Source organism: Erinaceus europaeus, chromosome 15, assembly GCF_950295315.1.
Source record: "Erinaceus europaeus chromosome 15, mEriEur2.1, whole genome shotgun sequence".
Classification (NCBI taxonomy): domain Eukaryota; kingdom Metazoa; phylum Chordata; class Mammalia; order Eulipotyphla; family Erinaceidae; genus Erinaceus; species Erinaceus europaeus.
In genome coordinates, this window is record NC_080176.1 from 16,421,328 (window position 1) to 16,437,843 (window position 16,516).

Here is a 16,516-nt window from a genome sequence, read left to right on the forward strand (position 1 = left end):
AAGTTAAGTGCACATAGTGCAAAGCACAAGGACCGGCATTAAGGATCCCGGTTTGAGCCCCCGACACCCCACAGGCGATGAAACAGGTCTGCAGGTCTTTCTCTCCCCCTCTATGTCTTCCCTCCTCTCTCCATTTCTCTCTGTCCTATCCAGCAACAACGACAGCTATAACAACAATAACAACCACAACAAGAGCAACAAAATGGGAAAAATAGCCTCAAGGAGCAGTGGATTCACAGCATTGGCATTGAGCCCCAGTGATAACCCTGGAGACAAAAACCAACCAACCAAACAACAACAAAACAAATATATATATGTCAGTAGGTCCAGGAGGTGACACAGTGGACAGAGTGCTGGAGGACTTGGGAACATAAGATCCTGAGTTTATAAGTTTTAATTTTGGATAAAGATAGTGAAAAATTGAGAGGAAAGGCAGAGAGATAGAGTGATCGAGACACCTACATCTTTGCCTCACCACTCATGGAGCTTCTCCTCTGCAGGTCAGGACTGGGGATTTTAACCTGTGTCCTTGTGCTTTGTAACATGTGCCCCCAGCCAGGTGTGCCACCACCTGCTCCAGGTCCTGAGTTTAATACCCAGCATCACACATGCCAGAGTAATGCTCTGGTTTTCTTTCTTTCTTTCTTTTTCTTGGTTGTCTTTTGTGTTAATAAATAAATCTTTTTAAAAAAAAAGCTGCAGGGAAGTGTAAGGCAGTAAAGGCTTTATGAGAAATTGCGATGCGAATGAAATTAAAGTGGGTTGGTTGTGTTTTTTCTTCCCCCTCAATTGTTATCTTTATTCATTTCTAAAACCTTTGAGGTATGGTTTACATATAATCAAGTGTCCGTGTTTTTAAAGTGTTTTATAGTAACAAGGGGCTTTATAAATACTGACTTAATGTTGTGTACAAAATATTCAAGCACACATATTTAAAGAGTCTAGTCTGGTGTTAGGTGTATGGGTATATGCAGTGAATCCAGCAGGGTAAGCAAGAGTCTGAATATTTCCACCAATTCCCAATGAGCTTTCTTGTGGGAATGGCCACTTAAAAAAAAATTTTTTTTTTTGGAAGTCTTATTGGTTTGGAAGGAATTTGAACCATCACCCACTCCTTTCCCCCAACCAGAAACCCAGGGCTTATCATGGGGTCATGGAGAATACTTAAGAAACCAGCAGTACGGTCCTACAAATCCATCTGTCTTCAGGGGAAGAAAAAAAAAATCCCTCTGACCAACAAAAGATTTGCCACTTCTAGTGTGACTCATCCTCAGTCCTGGGGCAAGTACTTCAACCCTGATAAGAAGCAGTCAATCTGTCCTCTGTGTGTTTATAATGAGTCATGCTGGAGATCAGGCAACTGCTTTAATTTTTTTTTTAAATCTTTCCCATGCCATGCTTCAGCAGGAATCAGAAACAAACACACGTCAAGGCATCCTTAACGTGTCCACCGACGCTGCTAAAGCATGTGACTCAATGGCGACGCCTGGCGGTGAAATCCAGGAGTACCCGACTCGGAGTGGGGAAACCTCTGTGCTCCCAGGGCCCACCTTAGGCTGTTAACGGATTTGCAAGAATAAGGGAAGCAGCAGCAGCTAAGTCTTCCGTGCATCCTGCCCGTGCCTGCTCCCCCGTTATTAGTGACAGAGGAGGGATATGAGTCACAACTTTTAGCCTATGCCCACAGTGGTGAAATTAACCACATGATTTGCTTCAAGGGTATTCCCCACAGCTGCACCCCACCCCCCAACACACACACACACACACACACACACACACACACACACACACACACACACACACACACACACACACACACACACACACACACACACACACACACACACACACACCCAAAGGAGCGTTTAGGGCTCTGGGCCAGAGTCTTCTGGAGGCCGAGTGGCCATGGCCCGCGTCTGAAGTCACCACTGCCTTCCCGGCTCTGGTTGAAACTTTCTAACTTTCTAACGGTCTCTTGGGGGTGGCTCCGCTAAGAGAGGGCCACCATCAGTTCAACATAAAGCTGTTCTGTCTGCTGTTCCCATGCATCACCGATGGCAAAGGGTTCTGTTTTGAGAACAGGTCCCCATGGCAACTCAGACGCCCCAGTTACAGCAAGCTCAGTTGGACCAAAATAAAACATCCTACCCGAGTCTCGGGATTGGCGATTGGCTGTTGGCGGCAGCTGAACACTGACTTTCGCTTCCGATGTTGGCCTGCTCACATTTGGGTTCGTGACTCCCCAAAAGCAATGTTTTAAATAAAAATACAACTGACTGTACAGCCAGTTGCAAACAGAGGGGTTCTTGGTCATTCCCTGGTCAGCTTAAGTTCAAGACACTCTTCCCATTGTTAAAAATGGAAAGCTTCAGAAGGCGGCTTAGGTCATTATGCAGTCACTCACAGTGACTGGCCAGCTCCATTTCAATGTGCTGGTACATAGCACTGTTAAAATTATATTTATTTTCACTTACATATGTACTGCTCAGATAGGGAGAGAGAGAAACTGAGAGAGAATGGGGAGGTCAAGAGGAAGAGAAGAGAGATACCTGCAGCTCTGCTTCACCATTCATGAAACTTTCCCCCTGCAAGTGAGGCCTGGAAACTTGAACCCTGGTCCTTGCACATGGCAACATGTGAGTTCTACTAAGTACAGCACCGCTGGCCCCTGAAGAAGGGGTAAATGAAACAGAAGCAGCTTTTCTGGGTCCAGAGAGAGTGCTCACCAGGTCATTTGAATACTTTGCCATGTGTGTGGCCCAGGCTCTAGTCCCAATACCACAGGGACTGTCGCAGCTCTGCATAAAGTTCTGGGGCTATAGCACCACTGCCTCTCTCTGTGTCTGTCTCTCTTGTCTCCACCTGAATGGAAAACAGTTGGTCCAGGAGCACTGAAATCACCCATCAGGAGGTCATGTCAACAGGCTTTCCAAAATAAAAAATGCCTTGTGCTTCCGCGGTATATATCCCAAGGACATGAAAACAGGAATTCAGGGGGACACACGCACTCCTGTGTTCACAGCTGCTTTATTCATAGTAGCCAAGGAGCGGAAGCAGCCTAAATGTCCATCAGCAAATGACTGAATAAAGGAGTTATGGGATGTATAGTCAAAAAACTACTACTCTATGATTTTAAAAGATGATACTGTAGCCCTTAGAACAAAATGGACTTATGCTTAGTGAAGTCATCGGTAAGAAGATAACTACTGGGTAGTTTTGTTCATATGTGGAAAACATGGAATTCAAACATATGGATTTGCAAAAAAATAAAAGTAGACGTGTCTCAGATTTTTCAGAACTATGGTGGTTCTCAGAGGAATGGTACAGGACTTTGGTTGGGGGTGCTGTACAGAACCGTAGTGTAATCTTGCAAACCATTTCTAAAAATATCTATATGCTTATTATCTTGTCACCAGTGTTATCACTGGGCCTCAGTAGTGCACAATAACTCCACCACTCTTGGTGGTCATATATATCCCTGACTCACCACTTGTGAAACTTCTCCTCTGCAGGTGTGAATTGAAAACCTGAGCCCAGGTCTTCACATGCATGGTAACTTATATACTCTACTGGATACGCTACTGCCAGGCCCCATAAAAATAACATTAAAAAATAGATTTCCCATAGATGTAAAAGGAGGAAGAGCAAGCCCACCTCCTCCCTTTCACTCTCAAGACACCCCCACCCCCCACATCTGAGTTTGCTTCCATTCATGGGCCAGCAGTAGAACACCTGCCTTGTACGTGTGGTGCCTTGGGTTCAAACTCCGGCACCTCACAAGAGCCCCAAAGAGAATACATGTGTAGTAGATTGGCACTTTGAACTCTCTTGCTCATAATTTAAAAAAAAGTTATCTTTTATTTATTGAATAGAGACAGTCAGAAATTGAAAGGAAGCTTCCCCCCTGCAGGTGGGGACCAGGGGCTTGAACCTGGGTCCTTGTGCATTATAACATGTGCACCACCTGGCCTCCATAAGTTTTTGTTTTGTTTTAAATCTAGACAGTTTGGATAGTTCAATGGACTTTATATGATCTTTCTAGCATCTTCTCTCTCTGCTGCTCCTTCCTTCTGATTTGCCCATTCTTTAAAATTCCCATAGTCCTATAGCTTTCTGAGTCACTCAGGCTAGAACCTAGACTAGTTCAGGATGACTTGAACTCTTGCTCCTTGCACCTGGGGGCCGCTGGTGACTGTCACCCTGAAATTCTCTGCTGTTGCTTCTGGTTGCTGCATGACCCTTCTTCCAATGTTAGGTTCCCTTTCTCTCCCACCTCTGACACTTAAGAACTTTTCTAAAGCTCTGTTAGTCCCTTCACATTCCTTCACCTTCTTTTCTCCAATCCTCATTTCTCTGAAGATGTCTCTTACATTTTAGTTGGGTGCCGTTCACCTTACCACTTGCACTCTTAAGACCAGTATGCTCAAAGTAGGACTTCATCTTCTTCCCAGAAAAAAAATCAGGGCTTGCTCCTGTTGTCTGTTAACAACACTGTCATTTCCCACGAGGCCAGGCTTCACATATTGGTGCTTATCAGACACTCCCCAGACATGCGTTTTCCTTGTCCCATTTAGTAGACCATTCTTTCCTTCTTCAAGGCTCTGGTCCTTACTGCCAGTTGATGACAGTTATGACTGTTAGGACAGTCTCTGAAATGGGCCGGTCACCTCCAGTCACTCTTTCTATAGTAAGAGATGGTGGGAAGAAAATAGGCTTTGGAGTCTGAATCCACTGTGGCTAGAATTTCTTAATCTCTCAACATTAGTTTCCTCATTTGTGAAGCAGACATAAACCTTCCTTCAGGGAAGGAGGATTTGGTTGGGTAACATGCATAAAAATACCTGGTACATTGTTAGTGATCAATATTAGGTTTTCTTCTTTTCATTGCAAGCTCATTCTTGTGGGTTTAAAGTCTTAATTTAAAAAAAATTATTTATTCTTTTTGTTGCCCTTGTTTTATTGTATATTTTATATTGTATATTGTGTATTTTATTTATAGCTATTATTGATGTTGTCATTGTTGGATAGGACAGAGAGAAATGGAGGGGAAGAGAGAGAGCAGGAGAGACCTGCTTCACTGCTTGTGAAGTGCAGGTGGGGAGCCAGGGGATCAAACCAGGATCCTTGCGCTTTGTGCCACCTGCGCTTAACCCACTGCGCTACTGCCCGACTCCCAAATTTTTAAAATTTACGAATCCCATAAAAATATTTCCTTTATAATGTGAGAAAAATAAGGCAGATTTTTTAATTGGGTGAATTAATGGTTTATAGTAAATATAGTTGTTCGCACATATGTGAAATTTCTGTTTTCTGCAAAAACCTCTCCCTCCCACCTTAGGTCTGCCTTCACCATCATGCATCAGGACCTGAAAGTCCCCTAACCCTCAGAGGTCAGAGGGCTTTACTTCGGTGGGACACACCAAACACAGTCCAAGTTTGTGTCCCCTTCTGTTCTTATTTCTCAACTTCTGCCTATGCGTGAGATCATCCATATTCCTATTTCTCTTTCTGGATTACCTCACCATGATTCCTTCAAGCTCTACACAAGATGAGGTGAAGGCCAGTTCATCATTTAAAATAGCGGAATAGTATCCCATTGTATATATATATAGGCCACAACTTTCTCAGCCACTCATCTGCTGCTGGTTTTGCTATTACAAATCGTGCTATGAACAGAGGTGTACACAGATTTTTTTTTTTTTTTTGGATGGTTGTGTTTGGTTCCTTAGAATATATCCAGGAGAGGGATTTCTGGGCCATAGGATAGGTCCACTTCTAGTCTTCTGCGAGTTCTCCAGACTGCTCTCCACAGGGGTTGGACCAATTTCCATTCATTTTTTAAAATTTAATTTTATTTATTAGAGGGATAGTAGGAGAGAGAACCAGGCATCACTCTGGTACATGAGCTGTTGGGGACTGAAGTCAGGACCTCATGCTTTGGAGTCCAGCGCTTTATCCACTGTGCCACCTCCCAGACCACCCAATTTACACTCCCACCAGCAGTGCAGGAGGGTTCCTTTGTCCCCACAGCCTCTCCAGCATTTGCTGTTACAATCCCTTCTGATGTCTGACATTCTCACAGGGGTAAAGTGGCATCTCATGTTTTTTCTTTCTCTTTTCTGCTGCCAGGGCTTTGCTGGGGCTTCATGTCCACACAATTCTACTGCTCCAAGCGGACTTGCTCTGTTTTCAGACAGCAGGTGAAAAGACAGAGGGAAAGTCAGAGAGGAGACACACTTAATTTGATTCACTTAATGAGAAAGCTGGTAAGATGTTAAGACTAATTCAAGAGAAAATTCAGGGGCCCAGTTTTTGTTCGTTTTGACCCAGAGTTTTACAGCTGGTCAGAAAGGAATTCACAAACAAATCTGCAAACAAATGCAAAACTGGTTCATGTCCCACTAGACTATTAATTACTGCTGCCCTTTTGTGGGACAGATCTACAAGTTGATTTCTATTTTCTTCCTATTTTATTTGATAGGACAGAGTGAACCTGTAAGGGAGACAGGGAAAGTGAATGAGACACACCTGCAGACCTGCTTCACTGTGAAACTTCCCCCCTGTAGGCGGGAAGCAGGGCCTTGAACCTGGGTCTTTCTGCATGGTACAGTGCTTAACAGTTTAACTGGGTGCCACTGCCCATCCCCCCTGACCTCTGTTTTTATGAACTTGCAAAATGGTCTTCTGAATCAGTGAGCAAAAAGTTCAGAGTCCTAGAAAATCAGATAATCCCCAGCAGCACAGGATAGCAGCTAATGTTCAGCCCCACCTGGAAAGGGAGCTAGGCATTCACTGACCTCCTTTAAGTTTTACACACCTGTTCATCATATTGTTACCTAAGAGAAGCATGAAGACAAACCAATTTGCTTCTTCTATGACACATTTGGAGTTGGATATGAGAAAAGTGACTGTAAGCCAGTCTCCCATTCCTGCCCTCACCACTTTCCACCCCCACCCCCGGCCCCTCATGTTTTGTTAAATGCTTTGGAGGCACCACGCTTGGGTTCTAATTGTAATCCACACCCATTCACTGCTGGGTGACCTTGGGCAAACTGTGCCTCAGTTTCACCACTGCAAAACAAGAGGATTTTACATCGCAGGAGTTTTATGGCTTTTGTAAAGCAGATTACCTGAGATGTCATACTGAGAATGGGTTCATTTTCCTGCCAATTTATATTGTCTTTTTTAAAGACATATTACTGGGTTTCGGGTGGTAGCACAGTGGGTTAAGCGCAGGTGGCACAAAGTGCAAGGACCGGCATAAGGATCCCGGTTTGAGCCCCCAGCTCCCCATCTGCAGGGCAGTCGCTTCACAGGCGGTGAAACAGGTTTGCAGGTGTCTATCTTTCTCTCCCCGTCTTCCCCTCCTCTCTCCATTTCTCTGTCCTATCTAACAACAATGACAGCAATAACAACAATAACTACAACAACAATGAAAAACAAGGGCAACAAAAGGGAAAATAAATATATAAAAAAAGATGTATTACTTTATTTTTGACATGTTGCTCAACCAGGTGTGCCACCTCCTGGCCCGGTATTACTTTATTTTTGATAGAGACAGTGAGGAGGGGAAAGACAGAGGGAGGAAGACACCCACAGCACTGCTTCACTGCTCATGAGTTCCCCACCCCTCCCACAGATGGGGACTTGAACCCGGCTCCTTGTGTATGGTAACATATATGCTTTACTAGATGTACCACTGCCCGGCCCCTTTGCCAATGTTTTCTTTCTAACATGAAAACATTTTGAGAGAATACCTACCTTGGGTCTTATTAAAAAGAGACTTGGGTCTGCATTTTCAAGCAGAAACAAAAATCAGTGCTGATTTGAATCCATTAAGAAGCTAAAAATCATGCTGAAGAGATGACAACAAAGCCTATTCGCTTCTTTCAACTTTGATACTAAAGGAACAAAATGAAGAGTCAGGGTAGCAGGAAATAACTGTGTTCAGTGGAGATGTCCCAGGCCTGTGTGAACCACATACTCACTGCCATCTAACAGACAAATATCTTCAAGAGAACAGATGTTCTTTTCTTTTCCCTCCTTTCCTTACATCCTTCCTCCCTTCTTTCTTTCCTCTTTTTTTTTTTCCTCTTCCCAAGGAGACATGCTACAAAATAAAAAGCAGTAAGGGCAACAACTAAGAGAAAAACACAGCTAAGCCTTAGAGAATAAGTTCCAGTATGTCAGATGCATAACAGTCTTTCAAGGAGTAATTCAGCTTCAGCTATTTATTCTGCATCACAAAAAGAAAGCAAATTATTGTGAATTTTAAAATGATACTTACCAACACACTGGTAAATACTGTGTGCCAGTAGTATATGCCTTTTTACTAGACATTGTTTTTCTCAAGGAAAACTAAGGGGAAAAATACTGAATAAATACACATTTTATTAAAAATGTAAACACAACTGTTACAAATTAATATGTCTCTCTCCCATCCAAATTTAAACTTACAGACCCTAAAAAATAATGGTGTAGTCACCAAAAACTTGCTGATAAAGATGGTAAGTTAATTACTGAAGCTTGGGTTCACACAGGAAACAGCTATCAGACGAAACAAAAAGCAAAATAATGAAGAAAAATGGTAACTCATGTCAAGGTCTGGATACGTTTAAACACTCAATCCTGTGAAAAGAATTTTCCTAAACAGTTGGCTTTGTAAGAGGATGTTCCTAGGTTAAACTGAACAAGCATGAGAAGAGAATTTCCCTAAAGAGGTTTTCATAGTCAGAGCAAAATCAAATTATGTTTGGAAATAAGAAACAAAGATCAATAATGCCTGCCTTTCTCCACTTTTTTTTTTTTAATTTGCTTTAGTGTAGACTTCCCTCCTGACGCTCACTTATTAATTTTATATTACATTATCTCAACACTACCGGAACAGGACTTAACCCTCTAAGTTCCAATGGGCCAATCATTTTCAGTCCTTCATGAGCCAAGAAAGTATGTTTCTTGAATTCAAACACATGTAGATACCCAGGCTACTTCTGAGCTCTAGAGAGAGAAAGTAGCACTTATTTCCAAAAGTGCATTCTTCATGAACACTATTAAAACTGATCTCTTCTTGCATAATATTAATACAAAGTTACTCTGATTTCAATAAAACAAAATGATCTTCAGTATTTCATATGCTCAATTTTTTATGCAACAGTTCTGTTAGAATACTGTTCCTGTGTTCTTAAAAAATGGGTTTTCTAGAGGCTAAGCCTGAGCTCATAACAAAACTGGATATTTATTTTGAAGTAGAAGAAAGATGGAAAAATCCTAGGAAATAAAGTGATACATTAATTTTGTAGCTGCATTTCTAGTTCCTCTGTCAAAGATTCTTAGGTTGGAAAAACCTGTCAAAAAAAAAAAAAAGGCAAAAGTCAGTATATGATGGCTGTACTGACAGTTTGACAGTGCTCTCTAGTGGGCCAGAAGGTGGTACACTGGGTGAAGCAACTGGACTCGTAGACAGGAGACACTGAGTTGGATTCCCAACACTGCCTGTGTTCAAGTGATGCTCGGGTTCTCTATCTCTAATAACTAAGTAAATCAATTAAACAAGAAAGTCTTCTACAACTGGAGATACATTAAAAATTTATGTGCCGGGAGTCGGGCTGTAGCACAGCGGTTTAAGCGCAGGTGGCACAAAGTGCAAGGACCAGCGTAAGGATCCCGGTTCAAGTCCTGGCTCCCCACCTGCAGGGGAGTCGCTTTACAAGCGGTGAAGCAGGTCTGCAGGTGTCTGTCTTTCTCTCCCCCTGTCTGTCTTCCCCCATCTCTCTCCATTTCTCTCTGTCCTATCCAACAATGACGACAACAATAATAATAACTACAACAATAAAACAACAAGGTCAACAAAAGGGAATAAATACATAAATAAGACTTATTAAAAAAAGAAAAAAAATGTATGTGCCGAGAGTTGGAAGAGGAAGTGACAAGAAAAAAATCTTTGACCTATAAGGACCATTTTTGAGTTCACTAGGAACTATTGTCCATAAGTCAAACACTAAATGCGGTCCTTGGACCTCAACTCTCCATGGGAACAATTACCTGTTACTAATTACCAAATTAGTAACAGGTTTGAGAGTAAAGAGACCATTGGCTTTCTAAACACAGGACTATTGTAGTGGGGAAAATATCTTGCATGCCTGAGGTTACTGGTTGGATCCCACGTACCAGGGGCCACACGTACCAGGATGGTACACTAGCTAGTCTCTCTTACTACTTCATGTGCAACCCTCCCTCATATGTGATAAATAAAGCAAATATTAACAACCATCTGTTTGAACGGCTGTTTTAAATGGCTCAAGGAGCTTTTGGAACTTGGATAGACACTTTTATCAGAGAGAGAGAATGTTCTGGGTTTGGATCTTTTTTTCAGGCAAGGAAAAGCAGAGGGGAAACTGTACAGGAAAAACAGAAACTGCAAACTGCAAGCAGAAGAGCTAGAATAGGGTGAAAAATTATAATAATCATGACTCTTGAGGTGGTATGTCTATTTTAAAATTGTTTTTAACTATGGTGTTGCTCTTAAAGGAATGTAAAAGTGAAAGTTAATGTGTCTGACATTTTTCATTTTCTATTTTAGAAGGTATATATGTTTTAAATATTTTTTCTATTAATAAGAGAGAGAAAGAGAAAGGAAGAGAGAGAGAGATAGAGAACCAGAGCATTGCTCTCTGACACAAGTGAAACTTAAGACCTCATGATTTCAACGCTCTCTGACACAAGCCAAACTTAAGACCTCATGAACATTCTAGCCCCTGAGCTATCTCTGGCTACTAGAAAGTATATTTTAAAACCTGGGACAAAATTAGTAGACGAGTCTTTATTCTACCTTAAACTAACTTTTGTGTGTCCTTTTCTCTACTCTCCAAATTAATTTTCAGAGTTCCATGGTCACGAATACCTTGATAGCTCACCGTGCATTCCTGTTGGATTACAGTGAATCTGAAACCCATAAACACCAAAAACAGAAAATAAGATCAGTATGAGGTTCAGCTTGGAGAGAGCAGTTGAAAGCACTTTTAAAGAACAGTCCAAGACCATTTTCCACTGTCTACTCTGAATTCCAACACCACAAGCAGCAGAGACATGACTGACAGTGATGGAAAGTGAGATCAGGTGACATGGCTAGCAGAATTAACATCTACATCAGCTCTTGAGGTAGAAAACTTACTAGACATTTCTATATGTGCGATCCAGACCTAAGGGAATAATTGTTTAAATGTCAAAGTTTAAAAATGGCACAAAGCTGCTATGAATGCCCCGTATGTATGCTTCAGTAAAAAGCTCAGTTAAAAAGGGGGCAATTGAGGGTGAGATGATTCCTTTATGGATTCTGTTTTTGTTTTTAAAAACGTTTATTTTTGTATCTTCTTGTGTTTACTCACAATCTTTTGCTTCAACTCATAGAAATAAAACAGACAATCAACAACTTTGTGGGCCTATCTATCATTCCCTCATGGTTGAATCTTCACAGAGAGAAAGGGGGAGAGAGAGAGAGAGACAGAGAGAGAGAGAGAGACAGAGAGAGTGCCAGCACCACAGTGCAGGGATGGGAGGAGTGGAGAATCAGAGGAGATAAGTTTACATTGCGTTTTGAAGCGGGTGGTGTCTGTGGTTCTAGGATGAATGTCCACGGCAGGCAGGGTAAATAGGAAGCTTGTCTCCCAAGACTCCATGTGGCTTTAGAGATCACTGGGATTTTGCAGAAGCTGAGTACACTAGGGGCTTTTTCACAGCCAATTCTTCAATAGGTAGTTCATTTTTACAGCTTTAAAACATTGGCTCAGAATAAGCAAGTCATCACTCATGCTTGCACAGTCAGGTGGTTAGAAAACTGATTTTAGAGGTGGTTGTCTTAAAACTAAGAGCAAGAAGTTCCCACCGTTTTTCTTGGAGGCAGACAGGAGAAAGAAAGGAAAGTACTTGGCTGCAGAAAACGTGGTGGAGAGAACAGGTCAGGAGTGATGGAAGGGTCTCTCCTCCTCCTCCACTTCCTCCTCTTCATCTTCAGCGGCCTTGGGAGTCTTGCATGTGTGTGATTTCACTGTCCCCAGGGTGACTTTTGTTGTTGTTGTTGTTATTGTTCAGATAGAGATAAAAGAACAAAGGAGAAAGGGACCGCAGCACCACTTTGCTTCGCCTGCCTCATCACTTCCCACGCGGTGTCAGGGCTCAAGCCGGAGCTGCCCACACAGCAAGGCACACGTCCTATCTGATGCGCTATCTCCCGCCTCCAAAGTCTTTCCTCCCGGGGGCCTTTCTGTAGACAGATGGGAGAACACGGGTGTGAGCTTGACTAGTTTGTGTTCGAACAACACATTTCTGCTTGCTTCAAAAGCGGTCTTGTAAAAAGCTTTACCTGATGTGGGCACGTCTCATTTTAAAACCCGAACACATCATATGTGGCCTGGAATGGGGCAACAGGCAGGGCAAAGTAAAAATGATGCTTGGATTCAAAGCTAACAGTATGCTCGGCTCTGGGTCTGCCGACCTGGGAAAGAGACCACACGGATGTTCAAAGACCACAGGATTGCTGAAAGCTCGGCTGAGGACGAGACAGAGCTAGTGACACAGACCCCTTAACGTGGGGAAAGAACAGCCTGTCGTGCTTATGGGGGGGATGACAAAGCAGCTGTCCGGCTTTCATTTTTTCACTCTTCCTTTAGAAACCACCTCGGCGTACGAGGTGTGGAGGAAGTCGTGCAGCTGCTTGGCGTTGGCCGCGTTCCCCAGGATGCCTGCGAGCTGGTCCTGGGAGAGGTTCGCCAGCTCTGCGATGTTCCCAACTCGGTTCATCAGGGAGCGGCAGTTTTTGGCGTTGACCCCCGGCATTTTTAACAGGAAGTCCTGGGGCCCGGGGTTATACCTCTCTGACTCGGGCAGGGTTTCGGAATCTGCAGTGATGGCCATGGCTGTGGCCGAGTCGGGCTGTGGTTTGTTGTGTTTCAGCTCCTCAAATAGCTCGGCGGTGGCATGCGGGGAGGGGCACCAGAGGAGCCGCAGCCGGGGGAAGTGGAGGGTCAGCAGCGTGAGCTTGGAGCTGATGTCGTTGCCAGAGATCTCCTGGTGGAAGGCACCTCGGGAGGTAAGCGAGAAAGGCTTGCTGGGATCGAACTCGATCAGGAGCAGAGGCCGTCTGTAGTAGCGGGACATGGAGACACACTGGCTGTACAGGCGGCCGCTGTTCAGGGAGCCGATCAGGTCGCTGACGCTCTTGCGCTCCACGCACATCTCCGGAGTCAGAATGTAGTCGCCGACCTCCAGTGTCACCGGCTCGATGTCGATGCCCCGGCGGTGGATCAGTGAGGGGAGTTCGCTCCGAAACTCCCGCATGTCCACCACTATGCTCTGCTGAGGGCTGTTCTGCTCCTGGCCACCTGGTAAGGAAAAAAAAAAAGGCATTTGTTTGAAGTGCTGTCAGGGGGCTGAGCAGTGGTGCCACCAGGTTGAGCGCACATGTTACGATGCCGGAGAACCGAGTTCAAGCTGCAGGTACTTGCTGGGGGTTGGTTAGTTGAGCTTCACATGCGGAGACACAGTAAAGGTGTCTCTCTGCCTCTCTCCTTCTCTGTCTTCCCCTTTCCCTCTGAACGTCTCTATCTCTATTCAAAATAAGTAAAAGAAAAAAAAAGTGATGTCAGAGCTTGGAGATAGCCTGCCTGGTAGAGAAGAGTTCAAGTTCCTGGCACTGCACGGGCGTAGGCACCAGGTAGGGCAGTTGGTGTAGTGTCTTTGCTCTGTCTCTCTGTCTCTCTCCCTTTCTCTGAGACTGACAAGGGGAGAAAAAAAGAGAGTCCATCCTTAGCGATAAAAATCTAGCAGACGGGAGTCGGGTGGTAGCGCAGCGGGTTAAGCGCACGTGGCGCAAAGCACAAGGACCGGCATAAGGATCCTGGTTCAAGACCCTAGCTTCCCCACCTGCAGGGGGCCCGCTTCAAAAGTGGTGAAGCAGGTCTGCAGGTGTCTAACTTTCTCTCCCCCTGTCTTCCCCTCCTCTCTCCATTTCTCTCTGTCCTATCTAACAACAACAATAATTACAACAAGGGCAACAAAAGGGAAAATAAATATATATATAAAAAACGAGCAGACACAATGCTTCTCGCACACAGAGAAAAGGATGTCACTGAGCTAGGACTCGGAAAAATGGGTATAAGAGGGAGCCGGGCAGTAGCGCAGTGGGTTAAGCGCACATGGTGCAAAACACAAGGACTGGTGTAAGGATCCCAGTTCGAGCCCCCAGCTCCCTACCTGCAGGGGGGTGGCTTCACAAGCCGTGAAGCAGGTCTGCAGGTGTCTGTCTTTCTCTCCCCCTCTCTGTCTTCCCCTCCTTCTTCTCCATTTCTCTCTGTCCTGTCCAACAATAACAGCAATTATAACAACAACAATAAACACCACGGGCAAAAAAAAAAGGGGAAAAATGGCCTCCAGGAGCAGTGGATTCATAGTGCAGGCACTGAGCCCCAGTGGTAACCCTGGAGACAAAAGAAAAAAAATGGATAAAAGAACTAAGGTATTTACTTTATTTTAATCTGTATTACCACTGCTGCTCAGCTCTGGCTTATGGTGATGGCAGGGAGTGAATCTGGGACCTTGGATCGTCAGTCAGGAGTCTATTTGTATAACCACTAAGCTCTCTGCCCTTCCCAAAACTAAGGTTTAACATCTGAATGTGGGACTGAGGAAGAAGCATCGTAGAGGTCAGGCTCTGCATCCATGAGGTCCCAGGTTTGATTCCTGACACTGTGCATGACAGAGCTGAGGGATGTTCTGATGTCTGCTGTTGCCTCTCTTTCTCCCTCTCAATAACAAATCAGTTTGTTTGTTTGTTTTTATTGATATTTTCACTGTTAACCTCTAATGAACAGAGACATAATAGTAAGTGTTACTAATCTACAATTTTTCTATTTTTTTTTTCTCTCAAAAGGATTTGTTTTGGAGGAAATAAAGGTACCCCCCCCCCCCCCCCAGCTAACAGGAAAGTTACAATCTACTGGTAGTTTCTTACTTGTCACTGAAAGGTGCAAGCAGGTGCCTTCTCTTCCCTCTGCAGCTCCCTCTCTTGTCCCTTACTGTCACATTCATGGTACTATCTGGCCCGCATACTTCTAATTCCTGGGACAGAGCCTGGCACATGACAGATGGAAGGAGCTGAGAGAAGCAAGGACCTTCACAGCAGAGCTTCTCAACCCCAGTGTGCACAGAGTCCCGTGGAAGCCTGGTAAAAAGCAGGCCATGTGCTCAGTGGGTCTGGGGAAAGGTGGCAGACCTCAAGGAGCTCAAGGAGATGCTAATGATACTTGTCTAAGGACCACGGGGCAGGGAGGGCTGTTGGCAGATTAATGGTCCCTAAGATGCTCATGTCCAAAGCCCTGTTAATTGTAAATAAGTGACTTTATATAGCAGGGCGCTCTGCAAATGTGATTAAACTAAGGATCTCAAAATTGGAAACCCTCCCGCCCCAGGGTCCATTTAAGTGACAGAGGGAGGCGAGAGTCAGCACTACAGGCTCCAGTGGAGGACAAAGGGCTCGTGAGCCTCAGGGTGCAGGTGGCTTCTGGCAGCTGGAAAGGCAGGACGGGATTCTCCCTGGAGCCTCTAGAAGAAGCACCCCTGCCAGCACCTTGAGCTCAGTCCTACTTGACACTTGGCACTGTAAGATCGTATGTTTGGGGTGTGTCACACCTGAGTGCATGGGAATTTGTCATGGAACCCACAGGAAAAGAAGGTGGGACTAGAGGAGGACCTCAGAAGGCACCTGCACACTCTGATTTATCTTTTCTCATGCTACCTTTCGGCATGTGGTTCTGCCTGAAAGGTCACTGGCCTCTCTGAGCTATTGATGCTCCTAAGAATCTTCGATGGAGACACCAGAAAAGGTAGCAGCGGGGGGTTTAGCTGCTAGGCGCGGCAGGTTCAAAAAAAAAAAAAAGAAAAGGTAGCAGCGATAAATGCTGAAGAGGTTGTGGGGACCAAGGAAGCCCCATGCACTGCTGGTGGGAGTGTCAATTAGTCCAGCCTCTGTGGAGAGCAGTCTGGAGAACTCTCAGAGGGCTAGAAGTTTGGGGGCCAGGTGGTGGTGCACCTGGTTGAGCGCACACGTTACAGTGTGAAAGGACCTGGGTTTGAGCCCCTGGTCCCCACCTGCAGGGGGGAAGCTTCATGAGTGGTGAATCAAGGCTGTAGGTGTCTCTCTGTCTCTCTCTATCACACCCTTCTCTCTCAATTTCTGGCTTTATCTAACCAATAAATAAATAAATAAAGATAACAACAAAAAAATTTTAAAAAAAGGCTAGAAGTGGATCTACCCTATGATCCTGTAATTCTTCTCCTGGGGATATATCCTAAGGAACCCAAAATACCCATCCAAAAAGATTTGTGTATACCTATGTTCATAGCAGCACAATTTGTAATAGCCAAAACCTGGAAGCAGCCCAGGTGTCCAACAACAGATGAGTGGTTGAGTAAGTTGTGGTCTATATACACAGTGTATATACTACTCAGCTGGTAAAAATGCTGA

At 44.4% G+C, this 16,516-nt stretch overlaps 1 protein-coding gene across 2 annotated transcripts in view; it reads right to left on the bottom strand.

The window, feature by feature from the left end:
• Positions 1-16,516, bottom strand: part of ERCC4 (ERCC excision repair 4, endonuclease catalytic subunit) — a 55,580-nt gene that overhangs the window by 981 nt on the left and 38,083 nt on the right. Inside the window, exon 11 of one of the 2 annotated variants that reach the window (XM_007529529.3) lies at positions 11,304-13,376. The exons of the other annotated variant lie outside the window; for it this stretch is intronic. Coding sequence (XP_007529591.2) covers positions 12,643-13,376 — 734 coding nt within the window. The 3' untranslated portion in view covers positions 11,304-12,642. Of the gene's footprint in view, positions 1-11,303; positions 13,377-16,516 lie in introns of those variants that run through there. 2 annotated transcript variants of the gene reach the window in all.